Raw genomic sequence first — 22,461 nt, forward strand, 5'->3', positions numbered from 1 at the left:
CCCCCCCCCCCCCCCCCCCCCCCCCCCCCCCCCCCCCCCCCCCCCCCCCCCCCCCCCCGCCCCCCCCCGCCCGCCCCCCCCCCCCCCCCCCCCCCCCCCCCCGGGGAGAGAAAGAAAGAGAGAGAGAAAGAAAGAGAGAGAGAAAGTGAGAGTTGGAGAAGCTGAAGGGGAGAACTGCGGGGGGGGTTCAGGCAGAAAGTTAGGCGGTGACTATCAGGCGGTGAGATGTGCTATGTTGTGTTTTTGTTTTCCTTTTCTTCTTGTGTCTCACTTTTGGCGACGAGCATCTTTTCACGCCGTCTCACACTATCACGGAGGATCCCACGGATCGCTGGAAACTACGATAATCTCTACATTGGCTTGGACAATCACGATAGGTAGTAGATATCATTTCGAAGTGTCATGCAGATCATACAAAATCAAAAGTCATTTACATGTCGTCATTGCTCTTGGCTCCCTTTTCCAACTGTACAAATGTCTCTATATCATGATCAAAGCACACTCTATGGCACCAATGATATGGCAAACATAATTGGACAAGGCGCTCTAAGACTTGTCCGGGAAGCCAAAGTCAATGCCAAAGGGCGGGTAGACGAATCGCTGGAATGCTTTCTTCGCAGCCAGCTCGTCGGTGTACTTGGCAATAGTAGCCAGATCCGACTCATCCAGCTTGACCAGGTTGCGGTTGTCTTCAATGCGAGAAGGCGTGACTGATTTGGCGAGCACGGAGGATCCACGGGCAACTTCGAGGGAAGAAAACGTCAGCAAGATATCTTCCGGGAAAGCCTTGATACCGGGAACTTACTGTGCCAGCTCAGAAGAACGGTGGCGGGAGTGACACCCTTCTTCTTGGCAACCTCCACAATAGGCTCGGCCGTGAAGAGCGGGCTGCCAGTGCTGCCCAGGGGGCTGTAGGCAGTGATGTGGATGCCCTTCTCCTTGCAGAGGTCGACAATCTCCTGCTGAGGAAGAGAAGGGTGGTTCTCAATCTGATTAACTGCGGGAATCACCGTGGCGTGAGGAAGCAGCTCTTCAAGGTAGCGCTTGCTGTAGTTGGAGACACCAATTGCCTTGACCTTGCCGGTTGCGAGTAGCTTCTCCATGCTCTTCCAGGTATCGATGTGCGAGTGCGAGTGGATGATATCCCGGGAACCGTCGGGGTGCTTAGGGAAGAGAGGGTGATTGCCTAAGAGCACGTTAGAAACGAACGTCTCGAGGAAATAGATGGCGACTCACCTTCGGGGTTCATGAGCAGAGGCCAGTGGACGAGGTACAGATCGAGGTAGTCCAAGCCCAGGTTCTTCAAGCTCAGGTCCAAAGCCTCCTCAACCCGGGTTTGGTAGGTGCTCCATAGCTTTGTGGTGACAAAGAGATCCTCGCGCTTAACCTTGCCCGAAGCCAGGGCTTCTTTTATGCCTTTGCCGACTTCCTCTTCGTTCTGATAGCAGAACGCGCCGTCGATGTGTCTGTATCCCACGGAAATGGCGTGGCTCACGGCCTTCTCGACCTCACCGGGGGCGGATTGCCAGGTGCCTGTGATCTAGTTAGTCTGACTGAACTCATTGGCAGGCAGCTCGAATTATCTAAGGGAGTATAGGAAGTACATACCGAGACCCAAGGCGGGGATCTCCGCGCCGGTGTTTAGCTTGAAGCGGGTGTCCGAGACGGCGGCCATGATGGATTGGTATCTAGGGAATAGGGCAAAGAGACGGGAATACAGGATGGGAGGAGAGGAGGGAGAAGAGACTTTAAAAAATTGAAAGAGAAAAGCAGAGAGGAAAGAGAAGAGGAGCCGATGCTCATACTAATACAAGAGAAAACTCCCCCCCCGCGCTGCCCCTCCATCGACCTGCGCCGGAGCAACTCCGCCCGAAGCTCCATCAATCATAACCGTTGCTCGGACTATTTCACCGCGAAGCTTGAAGATCTTCTCGCCTTTTGCTGGGCATTTCATTCTTGAATCCATTAATCTCGTTTTCTTTTGTGCATGGGAATCCTAGATCGATCGTGAAGCGGATGGATGCCGTCGACAACGAAGCCAACCAGTTCGACGTTCGCTACTCCGTACTGTCCGAACAATTCAGGGTCGATAACCGAATCCCGACATGATGAACCCCTCGTCTCCGTCCTCTCCGCATGCCCAGAATCCGACCTGGACTACTCCATTATTCATCCGACGGGAAATGGTGGGGACAACGGGATCTTTTCGGCGTTTCGCATCAGGTGGACGGAGAACGACGAAGAGATGGATCAACAGTCCCCTAGGGGATTCTAGCCCGATTTAGAAGACTTCGAGGGGAGCTGCATGTCGATAAAAATAACAAAAATAAGAAACAGAAGAAGAAACACCTGTCAGCAAACCATCTGCCAGATAATCTCATCAGTCGTGGGTGATTCGACCGTCGGAAACCAGAATCCTTAAGCGTTGCACATCCCACGGCCAACGCCCGCGGATTGACATCACAATCCCCACCAAGATCCAGATCTGTCCCCTGGTCTGAGGCTGGTCCCCAGGATCCTCCCACGTTCTGCATCGGTGGAGATCATCTCCAGCCCTTGCGCTTCCAGAACTGATAGCCCCGGAACCCAGAATCCGACCGATGAGCAGGCCATGATCGTGCCCTGGTGTCACCGTCATGGCCACGCAGATCATCGGTCTTCGATTCTCTGGGGTTTCAAATTCGACAATAGGAGATCCTTGGACTGTCGGGGAATGTTTCCACAATTGCTCTTCCCACTACAGTGCTCCTCCATATTTATGCCGCCATCTCCCACAGCGTTTTGTCTCTCCAACAACAGTTCCTTTGATACAAACTTGAATTTCCCTTCCACAGAATCATTCTACCAAGTTTGAACCAAACAAATCAAATTTGACACTCAAAAGATTATATACATAAAATCACATTTTCATAACCCTTCACAATGGCACCAGTCGCTGTGTCACCCGAGGCTCCCGTCTTCAACACCAAGCGGGATGGACAGGCCCTTGAGGATTTGTCGGACGCCATTGACGACGTCAACGTCTTGAAGGCAAACATGAAGCAGAAGCAGGAGCAGGAGAAGGGCCTGTACGAGGCCTCCGAGTTCGACCAGAACAAGGACAAGACCCAGTTCCGTCAATACGAGGATGCCTGCGACCGCGTCAAGAACTTCTACAAGGAGCAGCACACCAAGCAGACGGTCGCCTACAACCTCAAGGCCCGCAACGACTTCCACTCCAAGACCCGCGCCGAGATGACCGTCTGGGAAGCCATGGAGAAGCTTAACACCCTCATCGACGAGTCCGACCCGGACACCAGCCTCTCCCAAATCGAGCACCTTCTGCAGTCCGCCGAGGCCATCCGCCGCGACGGCAAGCCACGCTGGATGCAGCTGACCGGCCTCATCCACGACCTGGGCAAGCTGCTGTACTTCTTCGACGCTCAGGGCCAGTGGGACGTTGTCGGGGACACCTTCCCCGTGGGACTAGGCTTTGACGACCGCATCATCTACGGCACCGAGTCATTCAAGGATAACGAAGACTACGGCCACCCCATCTACAGCAGCAAGTTCGGCATCTACAGCCCTGGCTGCGGCCTGGACAACGTGATGCTCTCGTGGGGCCACGACGAGTACCTCTACCACGTCGTCAAGGAGCAGTCGACCCTGCCCGACGAGGCCCTCGCCATGATCCGGTACCACTCGTTCTACCCCTGGCACAACCAGGGCGCTTACCACGAGCTCATGAACGACCACGACAAGGAGATGCTCAAGGCCGTCAAGGCCTTCAATCCTTACGACTTGTACAGCAAGAGTGATGACGTCCCGACGGTCGAGGAGCTGAAGGTAAGAGCTTTCCCCTCCTCCACACCCCTAACCAGAACACAAAGCTAACTTCCATCCTCATCTAGCCGTACTACTTCGACCTGATCAACGAATACTTCCCCACCAAGGTGCTCAAGTGGTAGACAAGGGGAAAGATGTTGTCTATACTATGATTGTTCGACACGATAGAGACTGTATTGATCTGTTGATCTTGTTACTGATGTACTTTCATTTTGCCTCCTGTTGCTTTTTCCCTAAATTTTGTTTTACCCTGCATGATGATAGCGATGATTTACGAACCGATTCGAAACCAACCAATTACCCAAATACATTGAATCAAGAGACCAAAAATAAATATGGTCTTGTTTACTTGATATGCATTCCGTTCATAATTATGCTCGATGTTAAAGTAGGTTTTGACTAAAACTACGGGAAATGGACGTTCTAGATTGTAGTAGTACAGCCTAATCACAAAACTGCATGAATCATGAAAAATCTTCTCCTTCCAACGGTTCTCCAACTTGCCCCATGGGACTCGGAAACGGAATCCCGAGTCGGTGGGTCGAACGGGTATTCTAAGAGGATATGTTTCACAGCGATCCATGGATAGAAATGCGACATTAGAGAATAATAGAGAATAACTGCCAGTAAGTCGGAAACTTTACATATGGAAGAGGGCCAAGGTATTTAGATTGTCTTCGTTAGATATTCCGGGGAGCTGTAGCTTGTTCGGCTGGAATCAAATTCGGCCAAGGATCAGGTGTGCGGATTTGCTTTGTTGGACAGAGAACACATTCTAGCCATTGGGAAGTCGATCGAATTGCAATCGATCTATTTGAATCTATTTCCGACACCAACACTAAAGAACTAACAAAGCAATTATCGTAAAACATGTCTCAGGTTGCCAGAACAGGAAGGAAACGGTCAAGTACATCAGAAGTCATCAAACAGTCATGCATCTATAGTCGGGACTTCTCCTCACGGTTACCCGCTTCGTCGAAGAAGATCTTCTGTCCCGTGATGAGCGCCTCCTGGAGCGCAGCCCCAATGCGCACAGCCTGTACGGCACCCTCGAGCTTCAACGGTATGGCAGTGTTCTCCAGACACGACGCCGTGAATTCGTTGGCCTCGGTAACGAATGCATACTCGAATCGGTCGTAGTAGTGCTGGGGGACCTCGCGACGGATACCAGCGCTGTCGTAAATGTTGACCAGGTTCAACGCCGGCTGCGTGTTCACGGCCAGTTTGCCCTGCGTGCCGACAATTTCGGTGGTATCTTCCTGGCCGGCAGCCATCATGCGCGAGGCGTAGAAGTAGGCGATCTTGCCGTTATAGAACTCGACAAGCCCAACTGCGTTGTCACGGTCGTTGTGCTTGCGGAGATCGGGCTCCACGGCCGTGATACCCACAGCCGACACAGTCTTAACCTTGCTATCTTGCCCGAAGAACCAGAGGGCGAGATCGATGTCGTGGATGGAGCAGTCTACGAAGATTCCGCCGGAGAATTCGGCGTAGGCGACGAAGAAGCCGGTCGGGTCAAGCTTATCGCATGTCTGACTGCGCATGACGGAGGGCGAGCCAATCGTGCCGGCAGACATCTTGGTGAAGGCATCTCGGTAGGAGGCATCGAAGCGACGGGAGAAGCCACACATCACCTTGAGGTGAGGCTTCTTCGCGGCGGCGTCAAGGACGGATTGAGACTGTTAAAACGACTGTATTAGCTGACCAGACTTTTTTTCTCTCTTGTTGTTTCTGATGGAGTACATACAATCTCAACGCTTGTGGACAGCGGCTTCTCACACAAGACGTTCTTGTCGGCCGCGATGGCCTTGATGGCCTGCTCGGCATGCACAGCGGTAGCAGAAGCAACGACAACGGCTTCCAGGCCCTCGTGCTTAAGCATGTCATCGTAGTTCTTGTATAACTTCACTCCGTAAGGAACGAGGTGAACTTTGGCCCATTCCAGCTCCGTGTCGTCCGGCGTGCTAGCCGCGACGAGGTCTGCACGGGGGGTTCGTTGAAGGAAGTTCAGGGCATGGCGCTTGCCCATGCGGCCGAGACCAGCACAGCCAACCTTCAACTTGGTAGCAGACATGGTGATGTTGAGAAGGAAAAAGAGAAGAAGAACGGGAGGGAAGACTTGACAGAGAAGAGAAGATCGAAGGAGAGGAGAGGAGAGGAGATGAGGAGATGAATTGAATTGAAGGATCCAAGCAAAGAAGAAATCAATTGAGGAGGACCGACCGGGAATTTATTCGGTCGGGGACCATCCCTCGAGAGACCGCAAAGTCGGTCAAGTTTCCCTTCGGACTTGGCGTCGAATTGAGGAAAGGACCTTGCCTAAGCAGGACCAGGCAGATCAACTAGTGTTGCCGGTCCAGGTCCGTCAGTCACATCGGGACTCTTACTAAACGGTTCTTGCTGGAGCTTGGGGATGTTGAGTGGAGACCTCGTTCCTACCCCGGAATCCATTTGCTGCGCAGTCCCAGTGGTCGGAAATTGCTTTCCTGCGCAAACGAGGTGCATTACCGGCTTGGGACATGATGATCTCGGGGCGCATCCGATTGCTTTTCACAGACAGTCGTAGGGTGAAAAAGAAACAAGAGTAGAGATCCGCTCCTGCCAACTGCAAGTTCGAGCTGGAAGCATTGAAGGAGAGGGCGAAGGAGGAAGGCAGCTTCGTTGGGGGTGATTTTCCCCGCACGGAGAGCCTTGCTGTCTTGGTCAAAGCGGCAGGTACGCCCGTCCGCTCGCCGGTGGCTCCTTCTGCTTTGGCTCATGCGGAAGGCTGGCCCGGTTACATAAGCCGAGGGGATTCACGTGGAACAGAAACTGGGAGTAGTTACTGAGAAGCTGCAGTATTCGCCCCGCTATCGAGGGGTTGGGGAAAACAGACTAAGTACATTCACGGGGCCCTTTCGTCTCCCCGCTCAAGATTCATCCTCGTTCTTCTGTGCAGCCGTCTTCTTCTGCTTCCGTTTGGCAGCAGCATCCGCCGGGTCTACGTATCCATCCCCTCTCATCCAGGCCAATGCTTTCCGTACTCCTTTGCCTTGCACCGCGGAGGGTCTAGCCTCCAAGATCGACCCCATGACAGCCCAGGCGATCACCAGTACGAAGAGATCCCCGCCCTTCCATCCCTTCCAGAGCCCGCGCTTGACCCCCGATTTCCACGCCGAGTCCACGGCCGCGCGGAAAAAGTACAGGAAGATATTACGGCTGCTGCTAAGGAACGCAAATGGTAAACCGGCCGCTGCTCCGCTCAGGAAGAACCGCTGCGTCGGAAGAACAGACCGTGGGAGGATGGAGTTCCAGAGGCAGATGCTTCCCCATGCGGAGCCGACGGAGGCAGAAAGGATGGCCGTCAAGGCAATGATTCGCTTCGAGAGATTGTTAATTGAGGTAATGGGCTGCGTGACGAAACTCTTAAGCTTCAGTGCCGAAAGCGCCAATGTCACCGTGGTTATAAATCGGGCTAGAGGTGGAACCGAAAGAAGAAGGTGATGCAGAAACGTCGTGCCGCAGCTCGGGCAGCCGGGATGAAGTAGAGCGCATGACAGACTGGAAATGGACGGATGCGCAGGTCCTGTGATTGGGGAGATGGCTTTGACCGTAGATGGCAACGTGTAGGGATCCGCCGGATGGAGGATAGGCGAGATAAATGCTCTATTTGAAAGAGTTAGAGTCTATATTGACTTGGTGTTGCTCAAAGTCAGCCCCAGGAAGTACACGAGAGGGGACTTACGGCCATCGCAGCTTCGCAACAGTGGCGAGCGAGTCCACTATGGCTTCCTTCTCAGGCCAAGGGACATTGGCAGGCAGAGTCTCCGGTCGACCATGTATGTAGGCGGGAGAGAGCCTCATGATGACGTTTCCAAGCCACTACTTCCAGTCAGCCCCTTGTAAACAATGGCCCCGAAGTAGACGGGACCGCGATTTCGAAGTCTAGCTTACCTTGGGCGTGGCTTCTCGGTCAAAAACAAAAGCGTGGAACAGCTGGGCGCAAGAGAGAGGCATTAACAGCCAGCTTCCAAACCACCAAGGCCGGTTCTCGACCCAGCCTTTCTCGTCAACCACGTTGAAAAGGAATTCCAAACTCCGGGTCGTTGTGTAAATGGCGGCCGACATCCGGAGCTGCTTTTGGGGACAGATTCCCAGCGCAAACCCCGCCAAACTGGCGCCGACGGCGGGCGCATATCGCGAAGTCAGCGCACTGGAGATGCGCGGGTTCCTTTTGCGAAACGGCTCGGCCTCCTCGGTGCGGAGGTTTGCGCGTAGTCGGGCAAAGAAGCGATGCAGGAGTCGATGCAGGAGGAGCACTAGAGAAAGGGCGAGGGAGAGCCGAAAGTTAGGAGAGCGGAAAAGCGAGACACGAGGTTCTTTTTTGGAGCTATTGATCCAAGTATGCGAACGGGTTAGTCAGGCAAACATGATCGGCCAGCATAGCATCGTACCTGGAGAGCTCTCCCCGGATTCTGCGAGCAACCAGATCAACAAGTTTCAACGATGCTCCTGAGAGAAGAAAGACGCGCACAGACGTGCGAAATGCCGCGACGTTGTGTCTGTTTTTAGATCGGACGATGGCTTCGTAGTTTGATGGTGATGGCAGTTTAGACTGGAATGAAGGAGCGCGTTGAGCCATAAGTTGGTGCAGCGTCTTGTATTCCTTGGCGCTTAGAGAAATGCGGAGAGCGTTGCGAACCACCGGATGGACGTGAGGCTGAGTGTCCGCATCGCCGGTGGAGCCGGATGCCATGATGCGGGCGATAATAGGAGGGCCCTTCAAGTGGAAGATCTTCGAGATATGGCTGAGTCCTGGGGCTCACATCCTGCGATGTGTGGAGGAAAGAGGCCAAGGGGAAACAGGGAAGAATGGATGGATGAGCGCATCACTCGTGACCTCGGCTATTTGGGTCGCCGGCATGTTTTTAGCCTCATGTGCTCCCTGAATACTCTACTAACGTAGAAGAGTATATTCTAATAAACAGAAAGATTTATTTATATATATATATATATCAAAAATACGCATTGGCTCCAGAATTGCCCAGGTAATGGAAATTCAATCTCTATATTAGATTGGTACCTGCTGTACACGTCCCATATGATCAAGATAAGGGTCATGAACACAGCTTTCAACATGCCAAAAGAACATAGCAACGGGAATCAATAAAAAAAGATAAACAAAAAGAGGTAATTCTACACATATAAAACGAGAAATAATGAGAATGAGAAATGAGAAAAGAAAGTGCGACGAAGAGAAATTATCCCATGCCATGTTTAAGAAAAATAAAATTCCACCATCAGATCACAGTTTGCGCCGTCTTCAGACTCCAAAGTCAAAACCCACAGAACAAAACACTAGGCGATTACCAGAAGCTGCACCATCCAATCCAGTGTTGGCAGATGTTCTCAACGCTGGTTGCTTGAGCAAGAAGCTTATCGACCTGGTCGCTAATATTGAGCTCTTCGTTGGGCTTGAAGTCTCGTCCGGTCAACTTCTCCTTGACACGCGCAAGGACCTGCAATGCCCGTGCATTCTGTGCTTCACGAGCTTCATTCGGGATTCCTTCTTGAGCGTCGAGTATGCCACCTTCAAGTATCGAAGGCCGACGGTGGCGGGAGAAGTTGCTGGGCTGGACGCCATTATCAACGTTGATGTTGGAGATGATTGACTGTCGGCGTTCCGATGAGAATGGCATCCGGTCGGGGGACTCGCGCACCCCTAGTCGCCAGTTGATCAAAGGATCATGAATGAACTGGAACATATTAGCACATCATTCAGTTTATTTATAAATTGCGGTATGGAAGTACTTACCGCCTCCAAAACAGCCATCAGTGAGTCCTTGTTTTCTCTCAACACACGCATGACAGCCTCGCAGGTGATCCGGTAGCTGCCCTCGATATTGCTGACTTCCATAGCAAAGGTCAACATACGGGTCAGTCGGAATGGCACTCGTTCCGGATACTTCTCCCGGTGCATTGCAACTTCAAAACAGTCACCGAAATCAATGTGAACAACCTTTCCAGTGACTCGGTCCAGAAGAAGATTGGAAGGATGGCGATCTCCCAGACCAAGAATGTAGCCCACCATCGACATAACACCGAGAGACCGAGTGTAATTCGTCCGCCGCTCGAGCCAGGCCTCGGAACTCTTACTCTTGAGCCACAGGACCCGATACAGATCCTTTCCGGTGGTGTTGTCCATCGCGTACCCGAATACCTCAACCTTCTGCATGAGAGCGAGGTTGTCATAATCGGGCGCCATCTGGAGCATGATACGGTGCTCGATGTTCAGCAAGATGCGCCGACTCTCTCGGTATTCCTTGATCAGCGCATGGAGAGTATCACTGTTCGAGACCCAGCCCAAAATACCAGAACTCTGGGACAATGGGATGGCGGGGAATCGCTGCACAGACAGATGACGTTTGAAACTTTCTCCGTCATTGTCAAGAAGGGTGTTGACCAAGCCGAATAGTTGCATAACTCGCTCATCTTGTCTTATGTCCTCATGCCCTTTGACGCAATACATGTAAGAATTTCCGTCACTGCCCTTCAGTGTCATTCTTCGCGGTCGTTTCTTGGTCTGGAGGACGTGCAGTATAGGATCGAAGCTCATGATCCGGATGATGGGCCGGCCGCTTTGGTATGTACCAGGAACAGCCAAGTCGAGATCCGAACAGTCCTTGAGTCTGGGGGAGACGTATTTCAGGTCCAGGGTGGACAATTGCGGAAGCTGCCGGCTGATTTTCCTGAAGACAGTGTAGTAGAGATCCCATGCCTGATTCAGGTCGCCGATTTCCTCAGTTTCGCGATACAGCATACAATAGTGTTTCGCTTCGGCAAGGTCACGCCCGAAAGCTTGGGCAAAAGACACTTCACGTAATGTTTCAGCCCCCTTGTCAAGCATTTCATGCAAAGGCGCAAGAGTTGCGAACATGCCTTCGACATTGTGGTCCCCGAAGTAAAGTCGGGAGGCTTCTTCGAGGCCTTCATGCCAAAGCTCGTGCCAAAGGACTGCGACACGGATCAACTCGTGACTCACGAGATCAGCTTGTTCGACCAATCTCGCACTATGCTGGCGCATGTTATCCATGATATTGCTTGCTGATTGCGATCGTCGAGTAACATTGGATTTCATCGCAACGGTCAAGGGATATACCAGAGCTTGAGGGTGAGTTTTACCGACCTCGGCCAGCAATCGATGAACAGCACTCCGAACTCTGATATTCGGCTGATTAATTCGTGCGATTAGCTGGGGGGTAACGGCGAGCCATGTATCGATGTTCACGGCAGTGAATCCTTCTGTAACGACAGCGTTGACTTCTTGATCGCCTCCGTGGGTAAACCAGAGAGTGAGTAGTCGCAAGGTATCCTGCAATGAGGATGTCGATGACAGAGAAATTGACCTTAGGAAGCCGCGGATTGCGGGAATTACATGCTCGGTGACAATGTGGCCCGGTACCAAGGCCGGTGCGGTGCCATCTCGGCTAGCCTGGCTGGCAATTGTCGTGACGACTTCAAAATTCGCCAATGCCCAAGAGTGCCAAGCTTTGTACGAATCGCGATTGTATTTGGTAGCCGCAGAATAAGCGTTGAGAACCTCACGAACATGCTCTGGCTTCCAGTCGCCTCGCTGTAGTGAAGTCTGCCATTCACCTAATCGAAGGTAGCTCTTCGCAAGTAGCCTCCTGACTTTCGCCACGTCCTGGATACGGTCACGCAGACCCATGATATCGGTGTGATTTGCATCAGTAATACCATTAACGCCCACGCCGTTCATTCCGTTGTGCTCGGCTTGAGAGATCATGAGTGTGTTAAAGCGCGTAAAGTCTTCAGTAAGTTCTGATGTGAATTCTTTCAGCATCTGGAGAGCCTCACGCTGTCGTCCAGTAGCCCAGCTAAACTTCAATCGAGCATAGGTTACCTCTGAAGGAATCACAGCTCGTGTGCCGCTGCTGTCAGAGACGACAGTCTCCAAGGACGCGAGCGATCGCTCTGCTAGACCCATCCGGTTTGACTTGCGGCAAAGGTTGGCAAATTTGACCCACATGTCGAGGTTTTCCCGAGGAGAGGTGACGAGAGCTCTGACCTTGAGCATACGTTGCCAAACCTCGACATTTTGCTGACAGCCGAGCAACCGCTTGTTCCACGTCTGGCGCATGGAAATTTGTTTTTCGGGATCACCAACATTCTGTTTGTATGTAATGATTTCCTCGAGTTCCGCAAGCATTTGGACACGAACAACAACGTTGTACGCACGGTTGTATGATTCTCCAAGAAGGGCGGACAACTCAGTGTCGAGGCCATTTCGCGCTTTCTCAATGTACATCGTTGCCTCGTCAAACTGATTTCGGTGAATCGAGAGAATAGCCCCGAAGAATGATCGATCCGGCGACTGCTCCTTCATGACCCCAAGATAAGAATCCATAAGCTCCCACTGGCCCCTTCCCCAGGCCGCTGCTGCTGCTAGAGGAGCAATTGCTCTCCGGTGTTCCAGTGACGCTTGGTTCCATTTTTCTTGGGCAAGATCTGACAGAACCTTCCACTCGCCCAGTGCGTGTAGACATCGCATTTTACCCATGGTGACTCCAAAGGAGTCAGGGTCAATCTTCTCGCGTCGTTTGTACGCAGCAAGAGCTTCCTCCCAGCGCTGAAGCTTTTCGAACCAAGTCTCTTTCAGCTCCACATCCCGATAAGCCTGCGCCTTTCGAAGGATACCGATGGCGGCGTCGGATTGTTGGAGCTGGTTATTGATGGTAATCAAAGCCTCCACTGCTCCCGAGTTTTGATCCTGCTCAAACTCAAGCTCCTTATAATGAAGAGCCTTGGCAAACGCATGACACTTCGCAGCGTATTTACCAAGTGTACGAATGTCAATGGGAAGAGCCTTGTCATCATGCTCCATGAATTCTGCAAGATTTAGAAGAACCTGCAGGATCTCTGGGGGTATATTAGGCGAAGTGAGGGCTTTTTCGATGGAACGAACAAGCTCCTCCTGATACTGATCATACAGCTCCGTCCAGCAGGACACAAAGGCAGCATTGAAGAGATCTCGTGCAAGAGGTTGATAGATGCCTGCCAAACTTGCACAGGCACGTAGCGCCGGAGAAGGCGACTCCTTCAGCAACTCCACACTAAAACGACGTATCCATTCCTGCCAATCCTCACGCGTCGACTTTTGGGAGGCGTCCCATGCATTCTTCAAATGCTGTTGGTTGACGACCATTTTTTTCTGGCCGATCTCTGCGTAATTCGTATCATCTGCCAGAGCTGCATAGTTTTCATCGGGGTTGAGATCTTGCGGGAGCGGGTCTCCCTTTTGCAACTTCGTCACCAGAATTTGGTAGTTGACATGGGTGATTTGATTCTGCTTCAGAACTTTGTTCAAGAGGTTGATGTAGTGGCTGAAATCTTGGCCCAATTGGAAAATGAGGGCACAGATGCAATCCATGGCGGCCTGTCGTAGAATGCGGTCATTGCCTGCAACAACTCGGGACAGGGAGTGGACCATTAGAGATGCGAAGTCAGAAACATTGACCTGTCTTGAGAGTTTGGTGAGACTTTCGATGGCTGATTTTCGAATACTCTGAGGGTTTTGAGTCCTGTCAAAGAGCTGTACAATCGAAGGAACTATCAAATGCATGTATTCCTCCCCACTGGTGCCAAATATCATAAACGTATGGAGAATCCTCTCCGAAGGTTGTCGGCGAGGAGTGCTGTCGTTATCAAGCGTGTCTAGCATCGGGGGAATGAGACCCGCAAGATACTTCTTGAATTCACCTTCCAAAGACTTGGCGATGGCTTCCACGAGTGACAGGATGGTGGCCTGGACTTGGTATGATGAATCCCAAAAATCACGAATGACTTCAATGATCTCGGGCAAAAAGGCTCGAATATGCTGCCTCACGATATTAACCAGAATTGCCATTTGATTGAAGTACGATTCAAGGCGGCTAGGGGGCGACCCTCTGATGACCGATATAAACCCGGGAATGATTTGTCCAAGGAATGGCACGCATTTCAGTCCCAACGTTTTGAATATCGTAACTATTGCGTCGATGACTGCCGAATGATATTGGGCAAGAGAGTTCTCGCGCAAGATACTTTGCATCAGGGTGTTAATGACGACAGTTGGGTAATATTCCTCATTGGAAGGCGTAAGGCCCTGCATGATCAGAGCAACATCCGAAACTGTTTGGACCTCATTGATGTGGTGAACGTCGGGTGCACTCTCGCTTATCTGCTGGTATTTGTACGGATCCAACGCACCAACAATACCTAGTAATTTAATGGTTTCTTTGCGTAGGGAACCCGTCTGCTCCGTCTTGATGATATTGATAAGCACCGCGAGAAGATGAGGATATTCAAGGTACGGGTCAATGACGTATCCCGAGTTGCTAGCCAATTGGCCTAGTGTCCGCAAAGCAGCCTCACGTTTGGCGTGCGAAGAGAGGTCTTGTAAGGAATCCAGGATAATTGGCATGAGTTGGGGTAGATAGACTCTCATTTCGTTGCCGCCCACATTTGCAAGTTCTCCGACGGCTTTTAGTGTAGTTGAGGCAACTCCAGGATTGGCATCAGTTGCCTTTGGAAGCAACGTCGTCACCATCGGATCGACGTAGGATCGAATGAGTTTCGTCGCATTTGAAACAAACAAACTGATGAGCTGAGCGCTTTCTTCCTTCTGCCGAGCTGTGCTTGCGAATCCCAAGCCAGTCAGGAGGTTGACGAGAAGTTTTCGTAACGGGGGGAAAACGTATGCCGGGTTGACACTAGAGAGGCGACCAATAATGCAAATTGCGGCTTCTCTGACGGAGAAGACTTCATCGTTCACAGCCAAAAACAAACAGCGAATATTTTCTGGCCTCGCGAGATGACGGTCGAATTTGCGATCCAAAGACCACAGCACCGTACGCCGGATTTCGGGGTCAGGGTCACCAACGCCCACAGTCAGCAGTTTATCGATGACCTCACTAACGACTTGTATCGAATGGCTACTCGTTTGGTTGATAATCGGGTCGTGAACAAAGAGTTGACAACATGTAAGTGCCGAGGCTTTCCGAATTTCAGGGTTGTCGTTCTCGACATAGTTGATCGCGACATCGCGAACGAACTCATTCAGAATGTGTCCAGAGAAGTCGAAGCTACCCAGAGTATGAAGTGCTAAAGCAATTTCCGCATCAGTATGCAGCTCCTGAGGAGCAAAGTCCTTTGCAAAGGACGGCATTGGAGGCAGCCTGGTCTCCGGACATCCCAGAGGCCGGAACGGGGCCCCATATAGAATCAAACTCAACATATCCAAGAGTTTCTCCTGTATCGTGGGTTTTATAGGTGGGATGTAGTGTGCCATGTCAACAAGTGCCTGTGTTAGAGATTCGCTCAGTCCGCAGGCAAAAATGGGATCAAGTAACGTCTCCATGTACTTGTTGAGCGCTTGTCCCACGGCCAGTGACAACATGCTGATACACTCGAACATCGGAGCTTCCTTGACAGCAGCTCGATTACGCCTTTAGAGAATGTTAGTTGAGGCGGTATCGACATGATAGGGTTTGAGTGGAGGCGGCTCACGCTTTCAGGGCGAGTCCCTCCCGTATGTAAACGATGATTCCGTCGAGATATTGCGCGATGGCACCTCCTACGGCATTGGCAATCTTTCCAATCGCTATAAAAGCTGAATCTCTCTCCTTCTCTCGCTTGAGCTGTGCTTGTAGGTAGATCATGAATCGGTGGAGGTAGGTTTCGGTAAAGTCAACAGGGGCGTAGGAGGCGAGAATCGGGATCGTCAGGACAACCTGCGTGCGAATCTTCGAGTCCCGGTGGTCTTTCAGACGGAGAACAATCTCACAGGCGTTCCTATAGTGCTCATTCATGAACATAGCGCCCTTAAGAAGAAGCTCCTTGAGAACGAGAAGTGATCCGTGTATCCAGTCCACGTTATTGGATTTCAGGCCCAGAAGCGCCTCCTCGTATATTCTTGCAAACCATAGTTGCCGCACTTGCATGTCCCTGGCAGCGATTATCTCAAAGCATTCACTGACTGCCTGAGCGGCAGTCTCTCGGATGGACACCTTGGGATCCCTGAGGGCAACCCAGATGAGTTCAAAAATTTGGGGGACAAATCCATAGAGAAGCGTTGGAGATCCTTTAGCAAGTTCGCGAATGACGAGTACCGCGGCGAAGCGTCTGCTTTCCTGTCTTTCAGATTGGAGGCCCTCGAGGGCGGATTGTATTTCACTTTCGACCAGCTCCGCGGTGAGAGCTCCGCCCGGCTTAGCCAGACGGCCCAGCGCCTTAGCTGCATATACCAGCACTGCATTATCATTGCTGCGAAGAGCGCTGCGCAGGTAACTAGCAAACCGAGTCGTCTTCTGTGCCGCATCGACCCCGTCGAAATCTATCAGGCGGTTCAGAGCCAGCAAGCCACCGATACGTTCGTTTGCGTCACTGCCCGTTACAACGAGCTGTGCGATCCGTTGACTGACGGCATTATAAAATTCGAGGAACTTCTCCGGGGCCCAATCTATACGAACGGCAGAGTAAGCACCAATACGAGGAAGCGGTCAGGGTCTGGGGGGCTACCTCGTGAGATGGCGAGGACGTTGTCGTAGAGCTCATAAGCAGCTCGTGCTCGCGTCTCCTCGTTCTTGGACTTCAACTCGATGAAGAGTCGCTGAGTGACGTCCGTGAAAGGACCTGGTTGCGCCATTTTTGCGTAGCACACCCCAGGGTGGACATTTGAAGTCAGCCTCTAGGGCATGTACGTCGACACGAAATGAGCATAAGAAAGAGAAGAGAGCAGTTGATGAGCAGGCGAGGATGGTGGATGCGGGAAACGGCTGTGCAAGTCGAAGGCCTGACGGGATCGTGCACGGGCCAGGTCGGTTCGCGGCCTGGGGCACCGGTGCTTCTCCGCCTTGCTTCCTGAGGCCTCCATAGATTTCACTCCGGCAACATGGCCCCTGTTTGCTGTTTGGGGGTTAATTCTGCCCGCTATACATCTGATGGTCCAACACTACTCTTTTCTGTCAATGAAATACATTTTCAAGCTTTCAGACGAATTTCCGGGATAGGCGTGTTGAAATCATGCTATATATAATTGGTACGGCAACAAGGAGCTACAAAACTAATGGTCATCAACAAGTCTTCTAGTCAGTACTGTGCAGTTACTCGGGATCTCCAGTTTTCTCTATTCGTATATTACCTGCAATCCAAGAGCTTTCACCCTATTTAAAGCAGGTAAATGCCACGCCGTCATGAGCATGGGCCCTGGACCATAGACAATCAATCCCCACTAGGCCTCTGCGGGTTTCGGGGATATGGCCCTTCCCAATGTCCGCTAACGCATCCCTGGTTGGCTCGAAGGCAATCCTCCCCCCGGGTGCCCGGCTAAGTCCTAATTCCACCATGTAATTCCGTCATCAATTGATGCAAATATTGCCAATTTGTAATCATGTCGGTAATATCCTATCACATCCGAATGATAACTGTGATGGTGGACCATGGTGGGGTCGTAAGGAGGGGTATAGATGCTTGCTGGAAGAGCTATAAGAAGGTTGTTTGCCATGTCGCTCGAGGTTCACGATCATCTTAACGTCCAATTGACTGAGACCCTGTACCGGGATAAACACTATTTTCGCAAATTGATCGCTCCTAGCAAATATGGTCAAAGTTCTTCTTACCGGTAGGTAGAAAGCCATTAACCAATTAGATTCAAATAGTCCTAACAATTGTCTATAGGAGGTAGCGGCTTTATCGCTGCTCACATTGTCGATTACCTGCTGCAGAGGGGGTGAGTTCGTTTGACCATAAACACCATTTCGTCTCTGGAGTGCTAATCTAGTCTTTACAATAGCTTCGACACCGTGGTAACTGTGAGATCGGATGAAAAGGGCCAGAAGATCCTCGAAGCACACCCCGGGGTTTCCAAGGAAAATCTGTCCTATGTAATCGTCAAAGATGTTGCGGCAGATGGAGCATTCGACGAAGTAAGTAGGAGACGCATTGGCACTGCTCTAGGATCGACAATACTAACGTCTTACTTTCCCCAGGCCGTAAAATCAAACCCTCCCTTTGACTATGTCCTCCATACTGCATCGCCCTTCCACTACAACGTCCAGGATCCCGTGAAAGACTTCCTAGACCCCGCTATTAAGGGCACCACGGGTATTTTGAAGGCTGTTAAGGCCTACGCGCCCACAGTGAAAAGAGTCGTCATCACATCTTCCTTCGCAGCTATCACCAACGTCAAGAACCACGCGAAGGTGTACAGTGAGAAGGTGTGGAACCCGGTGACCTGGGAAGAGGCTCTGGACCCTGCGCAAACATACCGAGCCAGCAAGGTAAGATAGCCAGTTCACAGCGCCGTATCAGCCAATGCTAATACATTTTGAAAGACCTTTGCTGAAAAGGCAGCCTGGAACTTTGTCGAGAACGAGAAGCCGAATTTTGATATTGCAACGATCAACCCACCTTTAGTACTAGGACCTGTTGTCCATTACCTGAACTCTTTGGACGGCATCAACACCTCGAACTCGCGGATAAGCAACCTGATTCGGGGGAACGACAAGGACAAACTACCCCCAACAGGCACATTCCTCTGGGTGGATGTCCACGACGTTGCATTGGCTCATGTGAGAGCCATTGAGGTTCCGGAAGCAGGAGGCCAGCGATTCTTCCTGACTGCTGGCTTGTATTCCAACAAGCAGATTGTGGATATCATCCGAGAATCACACCCCGAATTGGATGATAAGCTCCCGCCAAAGGATTCAGCCGACGACACGCCGGCGAATATCTATGGCTATGACAACACGAAATCCATCGAGGTCCTGGGAATTAAGTACCGGTCGTTGAAGCAGTCTGTCGGGGAGACTGTGGACTCACTTCTGGCGGTGGGTGCTTAGGGAATTGAAATCGATAGGTAGTCAGTATACAAAATTGACGATAAATATGAATGAATGTATATGCAAATGAACATGAGATCGGTGAAAGACATCTTGTGAGAAAAACCCTCAAACAGAAAAGAGAAACAGAAGCAAGAAGACCAAGTAGACACCGTCAAGTACGAGAGCTTCGCGTAAGGTGGTTGTAGTCCCCCGTACCAAGAAGTCTTGGCAAGCACTTACCTAGTTAGTCCGATGTCTTCCAACTTTTTTCCAGCGTGCTCCGGAGGAAGAACTCAGATTCCCGACGCTGCAATTGCCAATCGAGTCGCCATGGCCACCACCAGGATATCGCCTACAGCAAATTTGCTGCGGAAGTCTCGCCTTTTTGCACTTCCGCAAGCCTTGACGCCGCCTCAAGAAAACCCAACCACGAAGGTCAACCGTGATTCCGACACGGCGACCCTGCCTTATCCTCTCCGAGCGTCCATTGTCACTCCGGCCTCGTCGCTGGCAAGAGGAGATTGGGGTTTGAAGCGACCACTTCCTCAGAAGTCGACCTCGCAGAAATCCTCTCGGCCGGTGGTCCGAGTTAACGAACTCGACACATTCGAACATGTTACCGACTTCGAATCCGCCGCGGATCACACCGTGACTCTGGAGAAGTTCCAGGAACTTCATATGCCTATTTCGCTGCCTTCCAAGGTCAACTACGCTACCAGCATCGTGCCCCGGCACCAGAGTCCCTTTGAAACTCAAGTCGATAACACAAACACCAGCAAGAACCTCGACGAGCCCGGGGCCAAACAATTTAGACACTCTGGGCCTTGGCTTGCAGGTCAGACGAAAGCGCAATTCGATGCCTATCTGAAGAAAGTCCGCGGCAACCGGTCGGAGCTTCTACAAAAGTTGCGCGAGAGATTCATCGAGAAGCGAACTGCCGAGCGAAGGAAGCAGGCTCAGGACAACGGGGAGGATCTCGAGAAGCTCGCACCGGTCCAAGTTAGCGAGGAAGAGTTCCAAGCGTACCTGAAGTCTCTGCGAGGAGACCCATTCGCCCTCGGACCTGTCGTTTTTGAGCTTCTGGACCTCCCCTCTCCCCCCGCCGTGCCGAGCGACCGAATTGGCCACCGATATTACCAATCCCCCGGCACCAAACTATCGTCGGGCGAATACGCTGTGTCGGGTCCTCCGAAGACACACCCCTCCGCCGGTTTGTCATACTCGCGTTCGCATGCTCTGGTTTACAACCACCCTTCGTACGGTGCCCAGGCCTTCCAGCGCCCGGTCGAAGCCCGTATCCTGCGACCGAAGGGCAAGTTCAAGAACAAGACTGCCAAGGCCATTGCTGGTGTCGGTGGTATCGCTGTGGAGGACTTGAACGCCATGACCTTCATGGAACAGGGATCGCCTCCAGGCCTGTCGTTCTACGACTCTACTATCCCTGGGGGTGCTAAGTACTGGGTCACTCCCATCCGAGCCTCGGTTGACTCCGATGGCAGAATTGGGTTGGCATCTTACCGTGCCAGTGCTACTGCTAAGGCTCCCTACCGCATTGAGGACTACAAGAAGCCCGGCGCTATTTCCGACGTTGCCCGTGGCTACCAGCGTTTCGTCCCCAGGTTGGATAAAAACCGTCCCAGGACCGCTCGGCCACGGGAGTCAACCTCGGGATCCACCGAAGACATTGCGAGAAACCTCATGAAAACGCTCAGCTCTTAATGGAAATTGCGTGATTTCCGGATGTTTATTTCCCTTTCTTGATGTTGATTGCATTGTTTTCGAGCAGGGTTCAACTGGTTGTATGATTAGATTTTTGGATAAATGTAAAGCTATTCCTTGTTCGCTGTCTTTCTCTATCCTGTGATATGATGCACATCACCTGATATTCTTTGTGTAGATTGAAATTGAAGCGATGGATTTACAATAAATAGTAGCTCCTCTCCACAGAGTCTATGGGTCGCTTTCAATAATCCCCATTCTCCGTACAATGCAAAGAATCTGCTTGAACGCAATATTAGGATCTCAATCTGAGGCATCCTACCTCCAGAGTCGTCATTATTTTTGTAAAGTATCAATCTATATGCTGCAGAAACTGGGTATCAATCATTTTGCCAACGCCTCAAATAGGAACAAACATTCTAACACCTGTGGCTACTCGCCTTTTTTTTTTTTTTTGGAGAGAGGGGAGGAGTCGCAAAAGTTGTCTCGGCGCAACTCAATGATCTTTGGGCATATACCCTTCGATAGAACCTCCCTTATCATCCCCAGGGCGCATTTCTGGAGCCGTGACATTCCCATGGGAGCCTGTTTCCTTTTCTAGGATCTGAACCTCAACCCGACCCGCCTGAGATAACAAGGCCGAGTCACCACGTTCCATAGCGAGCTCGCGAGACCGGGAGTCGTCGCGAACGGAGAGCCGTGCAATGTCTTCAGCCACATCATTTCCACTTTGCTCTGTGTCCATGTGGAGATTATCCAGCTGACCAGCGACCTCGTTGACGGTAGCTTTCGCTTTTCCTTTGCCCCGCTGTGCCGCTCTTCCTTCCTCCAGCAGAACGAAATTCTTGCCACGAGTATCATCCGCTCTTCTCTCCCAAACCGGGTCCTCGGCCAGCTGGACCCGTAGATACATGGCCCTCTCGGCACACTCGTCTGAACACCACATTTCCACCTTTTCCCGCGGAACGATGTTCATATCTCGTCCATGCCCGCCCGGTCCGCTGCCTTTGGCTCCCCACTTGACGCGAAACGTCCCTTTTAAGTCGTCCTTTCGGTGTTCGCGAGGACACAGTGCATAGCCACAAAGACCCTCGATGTTACGCTCCAGAATCAAATTATCATAGTCGGCCGGTTGGAAAGGAACGAGAGCGGACTTGAAGGTCTGGACATATTCGGCCAACGGCGACGCAGGGTCCGCGGATGGCGACGGGGGAAATGTGGCTAGTTCGAGAATGCGATCGAGGATGAGGGCTTCCGTGTCTTTCTGCGCTTGAATCCGGTGTGCATGCTGCAGGGCGATGGCTAAATGACGAGGATCGGTGCCTGGTTTACTTTGCGACTGGGCTTTCGTTTGGTGCGACGCTTTGGGTTTTGATGGCGCACGGCGAGTGGTGGATTGGGCTGGCGGTGCCTTGGGGGCGGCGGCACGATGAGCGGAAGGAAGAGACGTTTTGAGTATCGACTGGTCGGAGGACATGATCAAAGAGATTAGGAAGGGATAGGAAGGGATAGAAAGTCGATGAGATAGAATAGGATGAAAAAATGGTGGTGTCGGACTGAGGCGATGATATAATGAAAGATGACGATCTTTGAGGAAGATTGGGTCGGACAAGTTTCTCTTTTTTTTCCGGGTCGGCCAAGAGACTGGAACCCCCGGATTAAATCCAGGGAGATGTAGTTTAGCTATAGAAAAGGTACGGCCGGGGACAATGACGCCAGCTGGTAGATAATAATAGCTATGGTGATATGATATGAGACCTCTCGATTGCTTCGTACACCAACTCAGTACGTATTTTAGTGTACGGTAGTCTCTGTACCGCCACCGAGAGGACTTTAATTGCGCTTCCTGTTCAATATTATTAGCCGCCGATCGCCCCCGTGGTGGAGCAGGTTGTCCCGCCAGAAGGTGACGACCTCACGACAGTTCCGTACACCCTTTCTTCTTCCCCCCTTCCCTTCCTTCTCTCTCTCTCTCTCTTCTGTCATCCTTGGCATCCGTCGTATTTTTCCGCAACTGCTCTTTTCTATCATTGCTGCGCCTGAATTTGGTAAGTGC

The 22,461-nt window shown here is 51.6% G+C and overlaps 7 protein-coding genes across 7 annotated transcripts; 3 read left to right on the forward strand and 4 right to left on the reverse strand.

The window, feature by feature from the left end:
* Positions 1–546: 546 nt before the first annotated feature.
* On the reverse strand, positions 547–1,675 carry KD926_010741 (putative glycerol dehydrogenase; the record flags this gene model as incomplete). Its single annotated transcript, XM_053103135.1, has 4 exons — positions 547–743; positions 806–1,186; positions 1,237–1,533; positions 1,609–1,675. The coding sequence occupies 4 exons, from the start codon at positions 1,673–1,675 to the stop codon at positions 547–549; spliced, it is 942 nt and encodes a 313-aa protein (XP_052953410.1).
* A 1,247-nt stretch (positions 1,676–2,922) lies between these two features.
* Positions 2,923–3,947, forward strand: KD926_010742 (inositol oxygenase; the record flags this gene model as incomplete). Its single annotated transcript, XM_053103136.1, has 2 exons — positions 2,923–3,825; positions 3,891–3,947. The coding sequence occupies 2 exons, from the start codon at positions 2,923–2,925 to the stop codon at positions 3,945–3,947; spliced, it is 960 nt and encodes a 319-aa protein (XP_052953411.1).
* An 816-nt stretch (positions 3,948–4,763) lies between these two features.
* KD926_010743 (putative NAD binding Rossmann fold oxidoreductase) lies at positions 4,764–5,899 on the reverse strand (the record flags this gene model as incomplete). The annotated part of the gene is made up of 2 exons (XM_053103137.1): positions 4,764–5,504; positions 5,573–5,899. The coding sequence occupies 2 exons, from the start codon at positions 5,897–5,899 to the stop codon at positions 4,764–4,766; spliced, it is 1,068 nt and encodes a 355-aa protein (XP_052953412.1).
* Positions 5,900–6,734: 835 nt separating this feature from the next.
* On the reverse strand, positions 6,735–16,510 carry tor (putative TOR pathway phosphatidylinositol 3-kinase TorA; the record flags this gene model as incomplete). The annotated part of the gene is made up of 8 exons (XM_053103138.1): positions 6,735–7,470; positions 7,550–7,686; positions 7,759–8,194; positions 8,259–8,612; positions 9,175–9,560; positions 9,620–15,311; positions 15,373–16,324; positions 16,384–16,510. The coding sequence occupies 8 exons, from the start codon at positions 16,508–16,510 to the stop codon at positions 6,735–6,737; spliced, it is 8,820 nt and encodes a 2,939-aa protein (XP_052953413.1).
* Positions 16,511–17,463: 953 nt separating this feature from the next.
* KD926_010745 (SDR family oxidoreductase) lies at positions 17,464–18,704 on the forward strand (the record flags this gene model as incomplete). The annotated part of the gene is made up of 5 exons (XM_053103139.1): positions 17,464–17,485; positions 17,542–17,593; positions 17,657–17,789; positions 17,853–18,143; positions 18,198–18,704. The coding sequence occupies 5 exons, from the start codon at positions 17,464–17,466 to the stop codon at positions 18,702–18,704; spliced, it is 1,005 nt and encodes a 334-aa protein (XP_052953414.1).
* A 312-nt stretch (positions 18,705–19,016) lies between these two features.
* KD926_010746 (mitochondrial 37S ribosomal protein bS1m) lies at positions 19,017–20,405 on the forward strand (the record flags this gene model as incomplete). The annotated part of the gene is made up of 1 exon (XM_053103140.1): positions 19,017–20,405. The coding sequence occupies one exon, from the start codon at positions 19,017–19,019 to the stop codon at positions 20,403–20,405; it is 1,389 nt and encodes a 462-aa protein (XP_052953415.1).
* Positions 20,406–20,901: 496 nt separating this feature from the next.
* Positions 20,902–21,882, reverse strand: KD926_010747 (Rtr1/RPAP2 family protein phosphatase; the record flags this gene model as incomplete). Its single annotated transcript, XM_053103141.1, has 1 exon — positions 20,902–21,882. The coding sequence occupies one exon, from the start codon at positions 21,880–21,882 to the stop codon at positions 20,902–20,904; it is 981 nt and encodes a 326-aa protein (XP_052953416.1).
* Between the last annotated feature and the right edge of the window lie 579 nt (positions 21,883–22,461).

This window comes from Aspergillus affinis (assembly GCF_023601865.1).
Source record: "Aspergillus affinis strain CMG 70 chromosome Unknown NODE_86_length_164826_cov_86_211346, whole genome shotgun sequence".
NCBI classification, from domain to species: domain Eukaryota; kingdom Fungi; phylum Ascomycota; class Eurotiomycetes; order Eurotiales; family Aspergillaceae; genus Aspergillus; species Aspergillus affinis.